This window comes from Panthera leo, chromosome B2 (assembly GCF_018350215.1).
Source record: "Panthera leo isolate Ple1 chromosome B2, P.leo_Ple1_pat1.1, whole genome shotgun sequence".
Classification (NCBI taxonomy): domain Eukaryota; kingdom Metazoa; phylum Chordata; class Mammalia; order Carnivora; family Felidae; genus Panthera; species Panthera leo.
In genome coordinates, this window is record NC_056683.1 from 104,839,614 (window position 1) to 104,857,766 (window position 18,153).

At 38.1% G+C, this 18,153-nt stretch overlaps 1 protein-coding gene across 2 annotated transcripts; it reads left to right on the top strand.

The window, feature by feature from the left end:
* The first annotated feature begins 1,678 nt into the window (after positions 1 to 1,678).
* RSPH4A (radial spoke head component 4A) lies at positions 1,679 to 16,991 on the top strand. 2 transcript variants are annotated; one of them, XM_042937384.1, is made up of 7 exons: positions 1,679 to 2,393; positions 5,908 to 6,142; positions 11,036 to 11,776; positions 13,146 to 13,296; positions 14,158 to 14,275; positions 16,334 to 16,585; positions 16,960 to 16,991. In XM_042937384.1, exons 1-6 carry the CDS (start codon positions 1,717 to 1,719, stop codon positions 16,572 to 16,574), a joined length of 2,163 nt encoding a protein of 720 aa, XP_042793318.1. In that variant the 5' UTR covers positions 1,679 to 1,716; the 3' UTR covers positions 16,575 to 16,585; positions 16,960 to 16,991. The 2 variants fall into 2 exon arrangements, with proteins under 2 accessions (XP_042793318.1, XP_042793319.1); XM_042937385.1 differs by lacking the exons at positions 13,146 to 13,296; positions 16,960 to 16,991 and having other exon boundaries at positions 16,334 to 16,356.
* The last annotated feature ends 1,162 nt before the right edge of the window (positions 16,992 to 18,153 follow it).

An 18,153-nucleotide genomic window follows, 5' to 3' on the forward strand; every position in this document is an offset into this window, starting at 1 on the left:
GGGAGAGTGGCTCCAGATGAAACTGGAAAGGTAAGGAGGCCAAGAGCTTTGATAGTGATTCTAAGAACAATGAGAAGCAACTTTAGGATTACTGGAGTCAAAGACTGGCAATGAAGCAGGAAAAATAATGGACATTTTCTGAAGGTTGTTCCTTTCAGTTGCCCTTTTCCCCTAATTTATCACTTTAGTTTTTCTTTCACTTTGAGTCTATGCCACGGGTTCTAATCTAGGGAGTTAGACTTCAAGGAGTCCCTGAACCAGCAGAAATTATATGCAACATTTTGTATGCACAGACACGTGTATTTTGTGAAGGGTACAGGTTCACAGTTTTATTGAAGAATTCTGCAATTCTCCCACCAAAATTGAGAGTGAGTGATATTATGTTCTTCCATGAAGTTAAAATTAATAGCCAACATCTTGCTAAATGGAAGTTGTATCAATGTAAAGTGTCAAAACCAAGTATTAGTTCATTTAAAAAGAGAGGGATACAGGACAAATAAACGTTAAAGACTAATTAATATACAGTTTAGGGGCGTCTGGGTGGGTCAGTCGGTTAAGTGTCTGACTTCGGCTCAGGTCACCATCTCATGGTTCACAGGTTTGAGCCCTGCGACAGGCTCTGTGCTGACAGCTCTGAGCCTGGAGCCTGCTTTGGATTCTGTGTCTCCCTCTCTCTCTCTGCCCCTCCCCTGCTTGCTCGCTCTTTCTCAAAAATAAGCATTTAAAAATTTTTTAAAAATATATATACAGTTTATAGGCCAGATATTGTCCCATCCTTTATACCTTCTTCAAGTTGGAGGTAATATAAATTAATAGTACTAGTCATGACCTTAAATATTGCAAAATTATGAATTCATACTTACATTATCAAAAAAGGATTAATTATGCCAATATAGTCTTAAGGTTAATTTGAATTTCAATTATTATAGAACAAGTAACCCATGAACTGTATTATTTATATAGGATAACCTTCTGCGTTGCCTTCGCCTTCAAGGTGATATTTTCTCTACTCATCTGCCACACTCCATAAGAGGGGGAAGAGCAAAAACCTGGACTTCCTTGTTTATCCTCCAGTCTCCTGAGTTTGGTCGGCGCAGATGAGACACATTTGCCTTCTAAGCGCGAGTCTTGAACTCTCCTAGTCCGCCCATCTCATTCATACCTGCACCTCAGGATTCCCAAGGTCTGTCTGTGCCTGGGTCTGGGTCTCTCTGCCAAACACACACACACACACACACACACACACACACACACGCATTCTGTAAATGCATTCTCTCTCCAGGAAGGCACGACTCGCCCCTTTCCGAGCAACATTCAGATCCTGAAAGTTCTCCAGCGCTGGATCAGGACTCGAGGCTCCTCCTTCTTTGTTCCCGCGGCGCCAGACCGGTTCTCAGGTTTCCAACCAAGACTGGTCAACTGCAGGTCGGATTGGCTGCGGTAGGAAGAGGAGCAGATGCTCCACCAAATCACAAATCTAGGATTTTAATTTTACTTGGTCTCCTCCCTAGAATCCTGGCAACTGGTGTGCATTGTTTCTCTTAGAGGAGGAACCCTTGCTTGCCTGGGTTGCTAAGGAGATGGGACGCTGTAACTTGCTGAGCAGTTGGGACCCTGAAATCCTTTAACTGACCTCAGCAAAGCGACTGCCCTTCGTTGCCTCTTTCCATATCTGCACTCCTCCTTCATCCAGAATTTTTTTTCTTGACTCTTTCCATGGAAGACTCGACGTCCCCGAAGCGAGAAAAAGCAAACCAAGATCCGAGGGAAGCAGGGCAGCCATGGGAAGAAGTAACAGCAGCTTCTTCCCAAGGTCTTGAGTCTGGGTTATCTGAGCCCTTGGAATTGGAGCAGGGGCTGGAAACTGGACCCCAACCCAGAAGCCCTCCTCAGAGCCCACAGTCCAGAGCCAGCATCCCTCTGGATGACCTCACAGGACCAGGTGCATCATATCCACCTTCCCCTCCACAGGAGGCCTCTTACACTCCTTCTCCCCCGGCTCTGGCCAGACAGGACCTTGCAGCGCCATGGCAGTCAGACAAAACCACTAGTGTGAATCCCGAAGCTGGGACACCTCACTTCCACCATTTGGAACAATCGTCTGATAAAGGAGAATCGACTGCTTCTCACACATTCCAATCAGAGGGAAGCACCTTCCGACAGTCTCAGCAAACCAAACATCACCTGTATGGACCAGAGGATGTGAACTATAACAACTCTAAACAAAAAGAGCTGAGATTTAACATCTTTCAGGACGAAGACTCAAACAGTAACTATGATCTGGATTACGCTGAACCTGGGGTCTCTGAACTGGCCCCCAGCATGCTTGAGATCACCATTCAGAGTGCTAAGGCTTACCTACAGAAGACTAGTAGCAAGTCTGGCTTAAATTTGTAAGTCCTAAAGGGTTAAAGGGGTGTATGTGTGTGTGTGTGTGGATTTGGCAAAGAAAAGGGGGTGTGAGTATCTGTGTATGAGAGTTTGTTTCTGTGGGTGAATGGAAATATATTTGAAAAGTTTGCATTGGTAGGAGAGAGTTGGTGGCTTAATAACTCTTTGCATCACAGGACTCAAAATAGGTCTTTGGTGGCGATTCTTTTCATTTCTTTACAAACCCTTGGCACACAGAAATAAAACCTAGGAATTATGGAATCTTGGGTTTACAGAGATGATGAAGATAGTGAAGTCCAAGAATCTCTCCAGGATCCTTATAAAAAGTAATTGTCTACCAGTGATAGGGAGTGCATGGCTCTACTCTGAGCATCATGGTAGTTGTATGGCTTGGTTTTGAGTTCCCCTGCAGGCCGGCGGGGCGGAGAGGGGGGGGCAGAGGCAGGGGGAGGGCGGGGGGGGGGGGGGAGGGGGAAGGCCCAAGGCGGGGGAGGGGGGGACGGAGGAGGTGCGGGGGATCACCAATTATCTCACTTATCTCAGGACTGTCTTGATTTGAGCACTGAATATTCTGTATCCCGAGAAAACCCTCAGTCCTGGATAAACTAGAAGAATCGATCACAATAATTTTAAGTCTGAAGAATTCTTTATTTAATGTGAGAAATCTTCCCCTAAACCTGAGATTGACACTTTAAAATATTTCTTCTAAAGTACAGTTTTTAAACTATAATTTACTAAGCTTCAAGGATGTGATTTATCCTTAGTGGTTATTCTACTTGAATTTCTCATATGAAGTTATTGTCATAATTCTCTGGGTTAAATAACAAGCATAAATTTACAAACTTTGTTAAAATTCCAGAAAAAATCATACATACTTGAGAGTTAGTTAACTAAAATTTAAAACTGAACACAAACATAAAAATGGAAAATTTTCCTTTATGGAATTGTTTTATAACCGATATTAATTAAATATCAAATTTTATTTTATTTCCAAATGCTAAGTCTCTGAGGTAATAAATATCTTCTATAATATTCACTATTGTCTTCTAAGTACTTTAGAGCCTGCAGTTAAAAACCATTTGGTAAAAATGACTTTAACTCTATCTCTTATATGCAATTCTTATTTGACAGCCATGAAAAATATTGTTTTTGTTGCAATTGAAACAGTCTCTTACTAAAATACAAGATCTGACATTGGTTTTGCTCTGTTGAATAAAATTAGCCTACAAAAAAGAATTGCTTCCTCCTTCTCTGCCATTCTATTAAAACAAATTATTAAACCTCCCAAATTGAAAAAGCTATAACTATGAATTAAAATCCACATTTTATAATTTGACACAAAGGCATTTTCAGATGTGGACCTCTTAAAAAACCAATGCAATATCTTGCCTGAAGAACTATAAATAAAGCACAAGCAGACATTATATTAAAGCCTGAAAAATAAAATAAAATTTGGACTTAGAGTCCTCAATTCAATGGCATATATGGTCCCTACTGGAGCAAATCAAGAACTCCAGTTACAACCCAGCTGCCTAGTAAGCAATAATATTTTTATCCTGACTCATTCTCCAGGAGTTTCAATACTGAACAAATATTAAGGAAGCATGATGAAGTTTTAAACAAACTCCATTTCTGTTCACCTACAAGAATAGCAATATTTTGGGAAAGAAGGATTTATTCTTCACATGTATTTTTAAATGGCCCTTCACATTGGTTGCTCACATAATCTGCATATTTTTTCTTTGATATTCCTGAGACCCATTAGATAAATAAAGATATAAAGAAAAAATGAAAAATAATAGTTATGGGCAACTAGTAGAAAGTGGGCAGTTATTGAGTATCTATTTTGTTTCACTCTAATAAGGGAGAGGATGCATTAAAACAACAACATCAAGAACTTAGTTTTGGCCACGTAAGAACCTAATGCAGTTGCTGAGTGGGAAATATATCATCTACACAATTGCATAGCAGTGGATTGGTGATCTCAGAGAAGCCCATTGAATGGTTTTCAGGAATGACTAGAGTGATAAGTCCTCAAGGACAAAATATGTTTTAAATGATTTCTTGAGAGAAATTATATATATGGCACATAGCAAGCAAAAGCTCTCAGGTTAGGACTTAACAACTATGTGAAACTGATTTTGAGTAGATTTACCTCACTGGGGCAGACATTCTAATTGAGCTAATTATTAGAAATGAAATTGGAGAGATGTAATCCTTATCTGCCAGAGGAGAAATTCAGGCAAGTTTGCAAATTGGACAAAGGAATTTCTATCTAACTGAAGAGCACTTTGACAGACATTTTTTGCTCTTAAATAGTAAATTCACACAGAAAATCTGGTATTTGAAAAAACACACCTGAGCAGTATAAAATGTAATGAATTAACCACTTTTAGGCAGTTTCACTAATTCAGTTATGAAATAAGTACCTAGGACGGTGTTGTTGTTGTTGCTTTTAAATGTTTATTTATTTTTGAGAGAGAGAAACAGAGTGCAAGCTGGAGAGAGGCAGAGAGAGAGGGAGACACAGAATCTGAAGCAGGCTTCAGGCTCTGATCTGTCAGCACAGAACCCGACGTGGGGCTCGAACTCACCAACCGTGAGAGCATGACCTGAGCCAAAGTTGGATTAACCGACAGAGCCACCCAGGTGCCCCCTTAGGGCTGTGTTTTTAATAGAATAGGACAAAAGTGTTAGAGTACATCACATTTTAATAAAGATGAATAATATTTGATGACATTTTTCAATTGTGTGTGGGGAAGGGTTGCAATATGTAATGTATTTCTTATAGGTCTAAAAACCACTGAAGTAGATAATTGGTCCAGGAAATGGAAAGGAAGAGAACATATTTAAGAGTCAACAGGATTTAGAAATCAAATTGGATTTGATGAGTGTAGGGGAAAGGGGATGAAAAAGAAGTTAAGGGAAAAAATGTAAAATAAGGTTAATCTCTTAAATATATAACTAAGAGATTTCAAATCAAATAAAATGTGAAAATGTATCTGATTCAAAATATGTATCTTGCCATAATATGTGTTTTAATAAGTTAAATATTCATATCACATTGGAGGCATTTCTTTTTTTTTTTTTTTTTAGTTTTTTTTTCCAACGTTTTTTATTTATTTTTGGGACAGAGAGAGACAGAGCATGAATGGGGGAGGGGCAGAGAGAGAGGGAGACACAGAATCGGAAACAGGCTCCAGGCTCCGAGCCATCAGCCCAGAGCCTGACGCGGGGCTCGAACTCACGGACCGCGAGATCATGACCTGGCTGAAGTCGGACGCTTAACCGACTGCACCACCCAGGCGCCCCTCACATTGGAGGCATTTCTTAAGCAAAATTCTAGCATAGGTTCTTTCTGGCAGTGGTGAAATTAACGGTGTTTATCCATTTACGATATCTGAAGGCTTTGAGTTCTTGAAGTTTCCTAGAAACCAACTAACTGAGTCTGCATGTGATGCTTCTTCAAAGGCTTTTTGACAAGGATATTATCTGGAATTTTCTCTTTTCGGGTAGGTATGATCATCTTTCTGATATGCTCGCCAAGGTCTTAGATGAGCGTCCGGAAAATGCTGTGGATATCATTGAAAGTATCAGCCAAGATGTGAAGATGGGACATTTTAGGAAAAAATTAGATACACTCCAAAATGAGAATGAGATGCTTCCAACATATGAGATAGCAGAGAAGCAAAGGGCTCTTTTTCTCCAGGGAAATTTGGAAGGAGCTGATCAAGAACTAGAAGATGAAATAGTAAGTCACTGCTGTAAATTTGAATAGCTCAGTCTTAGAGTTTTATTTCAGATGAGTGGGTGTGGGTTTAAATTCATATCAACTGTCTTTTATAGTTTCCTAAATAGTATGTGTAACCTCATTTCACACCATACATTTCCCTGTTATACTTTCTGATTTTTTTACATTGTGTTTCACAGGGTTGGTTGTTTGTTATATGTTTGTGGGGTTGAGCTCCTTGATGTCAGAGAAAATGATCTCTTCATCTTTTATATCTTCCAAAGTACCTGGTACAGATCTGGGTCTATAGCTGTTTCTTATTAATTTATTAAATGAATTGATTAATGTCAGATAGTTTAAAATTGGACTTTAAAACAAGTTGCATATTTTCCCCTTTAATTTACTAGAATAATTAGAAGTACCTCTAATGTCATTTGCATTCTTTTCCAAGGCAACTTCTTCATATTATGTCTTGATATTATGCATGTTACATCAATGAGGCATGATACGAGGGGAGAGGGATAAGATAGTTATTTTAATCTCTATAGACAAAGCATTGAAAATATTTACAGAGAAAGCTGGCGACAGAGATAAAAAATTATCATTAGAGAATAAAATTAGTTGTACTACAGAAATTTTAGCTCCAAATATTTTTAAATAGTATCAAGCATGCTTTTTCTGTATGTCCATATGCTTGTCATTTATACTACTGAGTAATTTACACTATACATCTACTGAGCTTCCATGTTTTGTTAACCACTAGACTACTTAAATCTGCCTATATACTTGCAAATTTGATGTTTGGTGTAAGATAGTTTCAGAAAAGGATGGAAAGTTCAGTCAGGAAAAAGGAGGGAGGGATCTAGACAGTAGGTACACCATCTAGGGCTCTGCAACCTTTGTGTGGGGATCCAACCTGACACAGTGGGATACAGGGTACTCAGAAGGAACAGGCGATAGGTGCCAAGGAGTTGACATTGGCTGCACCTTTTCTGAAAATATCTTACGCCAAACATGTGGTTAAATAGCCACATACAGTGATGATAAGTCTGGGGGCAATCAGCATGTAGGGATTAAGCAGATAGGTAGACACTGTTATGGAGGAGCTTATCAAAGAGAAGTCAGACTCCAGTATTAGAATGGGGCATTGGGCCATCTATAGGCACAGTATTACAAAGTAGGGGTCTGCATCCTAAAACTAGGGAAACTAGGGGTGAGAACACAAACAAGGTGTTTTGGTCCTGGAACTTGAGCTCTTTAATCAGATTTGATAAATTCTTCCTAAGGAAGAGTAGGGTTGGTTTTAGGGCCAGGAATAGCTGAGCCATGAGATGAAGATTGAAAGTTCTATCTGAAAGAGTAGAAAGATGTAGGAATAGAAAGACACATAGACCTTGGAAGCACTGAAATGTGAGCTTTGTGACCAACTCATTAACTCATTAAGTTGGAATGCCAACTTAATGTTTAGAGTGTTCATGTTTCTATTCCTGTCTTTGACCACATCAGAATTCCTGTTCCTAGTTTTAGCATTCATTTATTCATTTACCCATTAATTCACAAACATTGTGACTACCTACTGCATGCCAGGTACACATGAAAAAGATACACACATGAAATGATATGCACAGAAATGTATTTATTTTTTTTAATTTTTTTAACGTTTATTTATTTTTGAGACAGAGAGAGACAGAGCATGAACAGGGGAGGGGCAGAGAGAGAGGGAGACACAGAATCTGAAACAGGCTCCAGGCTCTGAGCTGTCAGCACAGAGCCCGACGCGGGGCTCGAATTCACGGACCGTGAGATCATGACCTGAGCCGAAGTCAGACGCTTAACTGACCGAGCCACCCAGGCGCCCCTGCACAGAAATGTATTTAAATGTTTATTTATTTTTGAGAGGGAAAACACAAGCAGGAGAGGGGGCAGACAGAGAGAGGGAGGGAGGCACAGAATCTCAAGCAGGTTCCAGGCTCTGAGCTGTCAGCATAGAGTCCGATGCAGGGCTCCAGTTCACAAACCATGAGATCATAACCGGAGCCGAAGTCAGATGCCCAACCAACTGAGCCACCCAGGCAACCCATATACACAGAACTTCCTGACTTTAAGTTGCTCACGGTCTACTGAAACAAGCAAAAAGGACTGTAAAGGTATTTAATTAGTGCAATAATAGAGATAGCCTCATATGGTGGGGCAAACAGAAGATTTCATCTGAATTAGGATCCTAGCTCGATTACTTACTTGCTGTGTGACTATGAGTAAATGATTAAACCTTTACAAGCCTCAGGAGTAATCAGATGGCAACAACTCAAGGGGAGAGTACTATTTATGAAGGGTTTGGCACATACTGGGAGCTCAATGGATAGCAGCAATTGTTATTATGTTGTTTTGACAATCTATGAAACGGAATGGAATGACTAACTCCACTACTGGGAATTGTCCTGGAGGTGGTATTTCATTTGGGTCATGAAGGAGAAGTAGAAGTTCATGAGATAAAGACTGTAAGGAATAAATTCTGAGCAAAAAGAACACAGAAAGTCAGGAAACATTATTTAATATTTGGGAAAGTGAAGCACGAGGGAACAATGAAAACCAAGCAAACAAGATGCATAAAGCCAGACTGCTCTTGTGCATTGTGCATTGATAAGAAAGTTTTTTCTTCTCCACAATGGGAAGTAAGTAGAAGCTTTTACTAGAAAATAGCATAGCCTGTCTTGTGGTTTAGAAAGGTAACCCTGGTGATAATGTGGAGGAGAATGGAAGGAGAAAGACTAGAACAGAGCCTTCTGTGACAGGACAAGTAGTCAGGATGGAGACTCATATGGTAGAAATAAACTAAAGAGGAGGTAATAATGCCAACAGCTTTTTAGGTGGTAGAATCAATATGACTGTAACTAATTAAGTACAAAAGAAGAAACAAGGATAATGGAATTTTCTAATTTGGGAAACTGAGTGAATGGTGATGTTATTGGCAAAGATAGGACATATACAAAAAAAGGGAGATTTTGAGAGATACATGACTTCAATCTTAATTTGAGGTATATGTAGACTATTCAACTGAAATTTCTAGAAACTGGCTAGAAACATGGGTGTAGAACATGGGAGAAAAGTCAGAGTAAGAGAGTTGGGTTTTAAACAACCCACATAACACTTGAAGTAATGTGGGAGGAATATGCCAAGCACAAAGTACTGAACGATGGCTGAAATTTTGAAAACAGCAATATTTAGGACCCAAATAAGGAAAAGGAACCAATTAGAGACTAAGAACAAATAGTTACAGAAGGCACAGTAGGATCATGAGTGAGAGCCAGTGTAAAAACAGTATGGAGATTCCTCAAAAAATTAAAAATAGAAATACCATATGATCCAATAAGTCCACTACTGAGTACTTACCAAAAGAAAGCAAAAATACTAATTCAAAAAGCTATATGCACCCCTATGTTTATTGCAGCACTATTTACAGTAGCCAAGGTATGGAAGCAACCTAAATGTCCACTGAAAGACAAATGGATAAGGACACTGGAATATCACACAGCCATAAAAAATAATGAGACTGTCCCACTTATGACAGCATGGATGGACCTAGAGGTATTACACCAAGTGAAATAAGTCAGAATGAGAAATACAAATACCATATGAGTTCACTCATATGTGGAATCTAAAAAAACCCAACAGATTTATAAACAAACAAAAAGTAGAATCAGTCCTATAAATGCAGAGAACAAATTGATGGTTTCCAGAGGGAAGTGGGGGGTGGGGCATAGGCAAAATGGGTAAAGGGGAGAGGGAGATACAGGCTTCCAGTTATGGAATGAATAAGTCACAGAAATAAAAGGCACAGTATAAGGCATATCATCAATGATATTGTAATAGTGATGTATAGTGATGGATGGTACTACACCTGTAGTGAGCATAGCATAATGTAGAAACTTGTCTAATCACTTTGTGTATATGTGAAACTAATGTACCATTGTGTGTCAACTACACTCAAATTAAAAAAAAAAGAAAAACAAGTGAGGGGTGCAGTAGATGTCAAACATGAAAGAGATGAGGATTGAAAAAAAGTCTTTATGCTTATTTTGACCTCAAAATTACAGTAGAAGTAAGAACGGATCATTTGTAAGAATAGCAAAGTGCTCTCAGTTTCTCCATCTTCAAGGTCTAAAATTTGCAAGTGATCCCTCTCTTAGTTAAGGTTATTTTCTACTTTCTCACAGATGTTTTCTTACAGTCTACTTGAGACTTTGCTTTTTCATGTCTCTGTATTTCTTTTATGAAAATGTTTTTTAAATTTTCTTCCTTATGTTAAATCCAAAAGTATTTATTGTAAGCAGGGGAAAACATCTGACTCAATTATGTTTTCAAAGGAAGTCATGTCTGAGCGCTTATTTTATTATATTTTCCTTTTATTTATCTTGTATATTACCCTATATAGAGGGCTATATTGATTTTTATTTACCCTATCGATTACCATATGTATATAATAAATATTTATCATTTATAAAAATATGGTAACATATACAAACATATAAACATTTTTTCCAAATATATATAGGAGGTAGACTATACTTTATTATTTCAGGATTGTAAAGAGCCCACTTAAATATTTTTTATAAAAAGAGGATGTTGAATTTTTATTATTCATAGTAGCTTAAATTACCTTTACTTAAGATACACACAGATAACAAGGCAACTGTTATATTGACAAGTATAAGACACAATAGAAGTCACATTTATAAGTAATAAGGGAAAAATTGACATACAGGAATTATCAGAGTTTGATCTAAATGTTGCAAGAAATGTCAAAGACATGGTGGCCAGAGAAAGTAAAGCTAACACCAAGATCTTTAAAAAGGAAACAGGAAGCAAGCAGTTCTCTTATAGATAAAACATTAACCACAGCATTTGTATCCCCAGGCAGAAAACGCTCTCCCAAATGTAATGGAGTCAGCTTTTTATTTTGAACAAGCTGGAGTTGGTTTGGGCACAGATGAGACTTATCGCATATTTCTTGCCCTCAAGCAGCTTACTGACACCCACCCCATCCAAAGATGTCGTTTCTGGGGCAAGATCTTGGGTCTGGAAATGAATTATATTGTAGCTGAAGTAGAATTCCGTGAGGGAGAGGATGAAGAGGATGTGGAAGAGGAAGATGTAACTGAAGAGAGGGACGATGCAGATAGCGAAGCTGATGAAGATGACGAAGACCAATTACCAAGGACCTTTTACAAGACCCCACAGGCTATACCAAAAGAAGAAAACAGGACGGGAGCCAATAAATATGTGTATTTTGTTTGCAACGAACCAGGAAGACCATGGGTGAAGTTACCCTCGGTTACGCCTGCACAAATTGTTACTGCAAGAAAAATAAAGAAATTTTTCACTGGGCGTTTAGATGCTCCCATCATAAGCTACCCACCTTTCCCGGGAAATGAGAGCAATTACTTACGAGCACAAATTGCCAGAATTTCAGCAGGGACCCACGTCAGTCCTCTGGGATTCTATCAGTTTGGTGAAGAGGAAGGAGAGGAGGAGGAAGAGGTAGAAGGCAGACGAGACAGCTATGAAGAAAACCCCGATTTTGAAGGCATCCAAGTGATCGATCTCGTGGAATCCCTATCCAATTGGGTTCATCACGTGCAACACATTCTGTCCCAGGTAAGGGTTTTCCAATTCTCAATCTATCAGCCAATCGGCAAATATTTGTTAAATTCCCTCTACAGTGTACAAATGTATACAAAACAAAGTTCTTCAGACCCTAGACAAAGAAACCTTTGAAAAACCAAATGAAGACACAGGGTACTACGTAATTGCCAAGTAGTATAGACCTGGGATCTTCAAACAAATTTTTATTTCCAAACAGAAATAAAGTAAGTATTTCTATGGAGAATTTGACAAGTTATGCAAGGATTTCGATTTATGTATGTTGTGAAATTATGTGCTTTTTAAAAAAAATTTTTTAACGTTTTATTTATTTTTGAGAGAGACAGAGACAGAGTGCGAGCGGGGGAGGGGCAGAGAGAGAGAAAGAGACACAGAATCGGAAGCAGGCTCCAGGCTCCAAGCTGTCAGCACAGAGCCTGATGTAGGGCTCGAACTCAGGAACAGTGAGATCATGACCTGAGCCAAAGTCGGACGCTTAACCGACGGAGCCACCCAACCGCCCCATGAAATTATGTTTTATATGTTAAACATAGATAGGTACTTCAGTTTTTGGAACAGTTGTTTTATTCTATTTCTCTAATACATGGAGGTTTTATATCAAGAAAAATAATATATTATAACAAAAATGAAAACAAGCAGTGCTATATAGCACCTCTTCTGCCAGGTGCTCTTAACAGCACTTTCTGTATATTATCTCATGTAATCCTCCCAACTGTATAAAAGACATATTATCCTTATTTCACAGATGGGGAAATTGAGACAGAGAGTTTAGAAAATGTGACAAAGAGAATATAGCCAATAAGCAACAGGGTCAGATGTGAATGGGCAGAATGGATCCAGAGTCCATCCTCTTAATCACTGTGCTGTGCTGCCTCATCTGCAGGCAGAAAATCCTTACACTTTGATCTACGTAAGAGATACTCTAATATGTCTATGGATAAGAGTTAATTAAATGAAAAATAGCCCCAAGCTTCCTTACCTGACTTTATTATCACATTTAAAAATTTGTTATTACTACTACTAATCGTACCTTACCACTTTCATATAAACTACATGAAAAATTAGTAAAATGCATTATTTTTTCACAAGCGTTTGGCTAATTTTAAAATATATGTTACATGTTCTGTAACTTTAAGAAGTTGGCAAATTTCTGAAATAAATTGTACAATTTTTTTTTTTTTTTTTGCTAGACATAAACGATCAAAAACCTAGCACTTGGCATGTATGTTGAATGAATAAATGATTGACTGGTTAAATTCCCACACAATAGGACATCTTGCAGATAATTGCTTCAATCCAAATAAATATTCCAATATTTCAAGATCCTCATGAGATTACTAAATCTTGTGATACTCATTCCCAGGGCCGCTGTAATTGGTTTAACCCCATACAAAAAAGTGAGGAGGAAGAAGAAGAGGAAGATGAAGAAAAAGAAGAAGAGAAAGGAGAAGAGCCTGACTATACAGAACAGGAAGTGGGGCCACCTCTTTTGACACCAATCTCTGAAGATTTAGGTAATTTTACACAGATTACATAATATACCGTGTATATTATATATACTATGTAGATTATATATATGCATATATGATATAGTATATGTAGCATCCATATATATACTAGGTACTATAGTATATTTTTATATATGTATATATTACATACTATGTATATTATATGGCAAATGGGAGTTGATTACCTATAAAAAGTGGATAATAACCAAAATTTCCTCCTCTTTCCCCTTCATGTGTTTTGGGATAATGGGGAACAGAGAATATAGCTGGCCTCACCGCCAACTTTCTTGGACAGAGGGTGGAGGAGTGATGCAGGGAGGAAACATAAATTGGCTGCAGCTCTCACTGGAAATGCTGACAGTTATCTTGTGTATCATTCTTGTCTTGCATTTTGCAGACCATAAAATATGGCCATAAACACATGACATAGTTACAGTAAAGTATCATATGAGGTACTGTGGCTTTTTAAAATCTACTACTATCTTCATATTCTTGTTTCTTCCTATTCGGTTTTGGGACATTTTTGCTTGTAATCCTTGTTCTCTTCCATAATAAGAAAATTTTAATCTTTTATTTGGTCATTAAGTAATATTCTCTCCACCACATAGGCCTCCTCTCCCTTAGTAAAACTTTTCCCTGTTGCACAGATGGACACACACACGCACACATACATGCATATAAATAATCAAATTTGTTGTTCCACAACATTCGTAAAATATCCTTCTGATTTTATGTTAAGCTGCTTATGTTTAATTTTTATGTCAAGTATGTGTGTTTTAAGATTTATAAAAAGAGCTTCTCTGTTACACTACAGTAGATCCTTGTCTATTTAAGAGGTAAGCTTTTGAATTTCTCTTTGGTTTACAGAAATCCAGAATATACCACCTTGGACAACACGGCTATCCTCAAATCTCATTCCTCAATATGCTGTTGCAGTCCTTAGATCCAACCTTTGGCCTGGGGCATATGCCTTTTCCAATGGCAAGTAAGTGTCTGACGAATTACAAAGCCATTATTGTGATTATTTAAGTGCTAAAAATTGTAACTTATCACTGGAATGTTATGTTCCAGTTTTGTTTTGTTTTCTTTCTTTCTTTCTTTCTTTCTTTCTTTCTTTTCTTTCTTTCTTTCCTTCTTTTCTTTCTCCCCTCCCTCACCTGCTTCTCCAGGTGAAGTACCAACCTGGGCTCAGGAGTTAGAGCAACCCCAGAGTAAGAGACAAGGCTGCCCTGAGTAGTTGTTCAGGGCAGTCATTCGCAATAACCAGGGGAGAGACCCAAGGCCAGGATGGGAGGGGGAAAGGGCATGGGGCAGTCCACCCAGAGTAGGGAGTAGGGAGAGGTGATACCCAGGAAGGTCCAGGCCATGAGCTAGATGTCATGTGCAGCACTGGCACCTACATCTTCCCCATGCGTTCTTATCACAACTGAGAAGAGAGGTCCGCATTTCACAGATTAAGAAACTGGGCTGGGATAAAGAAAGAACAAAAGGCTGGAGGCAGATGATGAAGTCCCCAGACTCCACAGTGGGTAAAATGTCGCTGTCCAGGATGAGCTTCCTCCTGTTGCCAAGATAATCATTTCCAGGGAGCCTACACCACTGCAGTCTGGTAAGCTATTTTCTCACCGGAGCTGTTTTCTCACTGGTGTTCATTTCTAGAGCTGTCTGGTGCCAGGAATGCTTGGTAAGGAGGAAGCGGGTTACTATGGCTTTAATTCATGTTGGCATGTCAAGTGTGTGTGCCATAAGATTTATTCAGATAACATCTGTATTACACAGTGAAGCATCAAATTTAGAACATTAGAGTAACTCAGACTTCTGTCCTTTTAATTAACCAATTAGTGGAGCTAAAATATGGCTTTTATTCTATGATTAATAGATATACTCGTTTTCTAAGATTAATGGAGGTAATTCTATGCGGTGTTTAAATTAATCTCAACAGTTTTTGTTGGACATCTTGATAAAAAATAATTTAAAATATGTATTATTTAAACTATCACTTTCAAGAGAATCAGGATCAAAGAGGATACTCAATGTCCTTTTATTCCTCACCCAGAACATACACTTCCATTTGTCTTATGCTTCCATTTCTCACCTAAGAGCCCTCTGTCAGAAGCTCAGCTAAGCTGGAGAGAGAGCTGAGCTGTCACATGTCAGAGATGCCATTAAAGCAACAAGTCCAAAATGAAAGAGTTAAGCTTGTGAACATTTACTGTGATAAGCAAGAGAAAACTCTGACTGTCCCTGTCCCGTTTTCCCTTGTGGAATGGCACACTGAAGGAAGATCAGTGGATCAGTGTATGTATGGGGGTCATCTCACTGAGGAGTCCCCAGATACCAGGCTTCTGCAGTTTTTATGGCCTTGAAGGCCCAGGAAGCTGGTAGAGGGTGGAGGGAAGGGCTAGAAGTGAAGAAGTACTCGGTACTGAGTCTGGGTGGGGAGAAGTGTCCTTGAGGTATATCTCCTTCCCTAACCCCATAAGGAGGCTGTGGCAGAGGCACCTGAAGACCTCTGCTTAAGGCCTCAGATAAGACCTAGAACGAAGGCACCTGTGCTAGGAACTCAACCATGCAAAGAGCACGGCAGGCCAGATGGCCCAGAGTCCTTGACCACAGCTTCCCTTAGAGACGTCGATGCACTGGCTGGGCATCAAGTCTGGTGTGGGAATGGCAGTCTTCCCCTGTGAGGCCTGTCGGGCAAAACTTGTAATTGCATGCGGTTGGGCCTGAAAAATCACACACAGGTTTGTAACCAATCACAAGAATCCTCCGCCATACCAGCAACGTACTCGTTGTGGTCTAGGTGTAAAGTAGAATTTGACAGGGTCTGGTGGCCTCTTAATCCGCTTAGGCAGTTCGGATCATAGTCATTTCCTGTGGTAGGAGAATCATTGAGGGGTATTTCATCTCTAGCACTTAAAATGTATTGTTTTAAAATTATGGGATTATGACCCTCGAAGAGTGATCGACTTTTAGAGAAGGAGCGATTTTCTTACCGAAAAATTATATAACAATCACCTACTTTCTTTTTTAAACTTTATAGAAAGTTTGAAAATTTCTACATAGGCTGGGGTCACAAATATAGTCCAGACAACTATACACCCCCAGCTCTACCGCCAGTTTACCAAGAATACCCCAGTGGAGCAGAAATTACAGAAATGGATGATCCTACTGTGGAAGAAGAGCAGGCTTTCAGAGCTGCACAAGAAGCAGCTGTTCTTTCAGCTGAGGAAAATGAAGAAACTGAGGAAGACGAAGAGGAGGATGATTATGACCAAGAATAAAATTAGCCCAGGTTTGGGTAAGACTGATCCACATATACCTTATGGGGAACCGATTTTATTTTATTTTATTTTATTTTATTTTATTTTATTTTATTTTATTTTATATTTTATTTTATTTTATTATTTTATTTATTTTATTTTATATTTTGTTTTATTTTTTATTTTATTTATTTTATTTTATATTTTATTGTATTTTATTTTTTTTATATTTTATTTTATTTATTTTATTTAATTTTATATCTTATTTTATTTTTTATTTTATTTTATTTATTTTATTTTATATTTTATTTTATTTATTTTATTTTATATTTTATTTTATTTTAATTTACTTTTATTTATTTAATTTTATTTATTTTATTAATTTAATTTAATTTATTTATTTTAGAGAGAGAGCGAGCACAGAGAGGGGCAGAGAGAGACAATCTTAAACAGGTTCCACACTCAGCACAGAGCGCAGGGCTCAATCCCACAACCCTGGGATTATGACCTGAGCCGAAATCGAGTCAGACTTTCAACCCATCCAGGTGCCCCGGAACCTGTTTTACATACATAACTGTAGCATATAATTACATAAATATTGGCAACTATTCCTGTGCAAAATGTCATTCCTTGAAAATGTCAAGTTTGGAATTTCATACGTGCAGCTATTAATATGTACTTGTAGAAGGAAGCTCAATGGATTTTCCAGAGGCTAGATGACATGTTCTTACATCACTGTTCTGATGACTACGGCTGATAGAAGCATGTGTATTCTTTAAAAAAAAAAAAAAAAAAAAAAAAAGTTTTAATTTCTAATATGGCAAACCTGGGAAGATGTAATCCACAATCTCTTCTTGGTGGTCTTTAATATATTTTGTGTCAATGGGAACTGTGACCAAAAATACTGATAATCACTGAATTAAAGCATGTACTTTTAACCAGTCTGTGATACTATATGCAAATATTGCATATGTATATATGTGTGGGGGGGGGGGTTGGTTTTGTTTTGCTGGGGACAGGATTTATAATTCTATCACCTGCCCAAAGACTGGGAACGCTCAAAATGTTAATACTTTTTGTTACTTCTTAAAAAAATGCTCTCAGTCTGACTCCTTTATCCTAAAAAAAATTGGTTTTATATGATCTGCACAGAGATGGCTAGCTGGGATATCCAAAGACTTAAGATTACTGTTTTTATAGCACTGCATCTCTAAAACTAGTTATTATTTCCATTCCTAAAAATGTATTTTTAAATCCTCTTTGTGCTGGACACTCTGAGATTACTTTTAAAAACTAGACATTGCTCCTGAAATCTTAGAGCTTCCATTCATCAAGGAAGGAAGTATAAAAAGAGAAATAGAAAGTCAGAATAGATTGCAACTTAGCATGTACTGTGAAATAAATATCACAGGATACCACAGAACAGTGCTTCTTAAATCCTGTGATGTACCAATTTAAAAATTAAAATTCGACTCCAATGTCATTATTTTGGAAAATAAAATATCACAATTCTAATTTCTATAATTATCTTGTCAGACTGCCAGTTCACAAAACACTGATCTATGCTTTAAAAAAAAACAGTGCTATCAAACACTTAGAG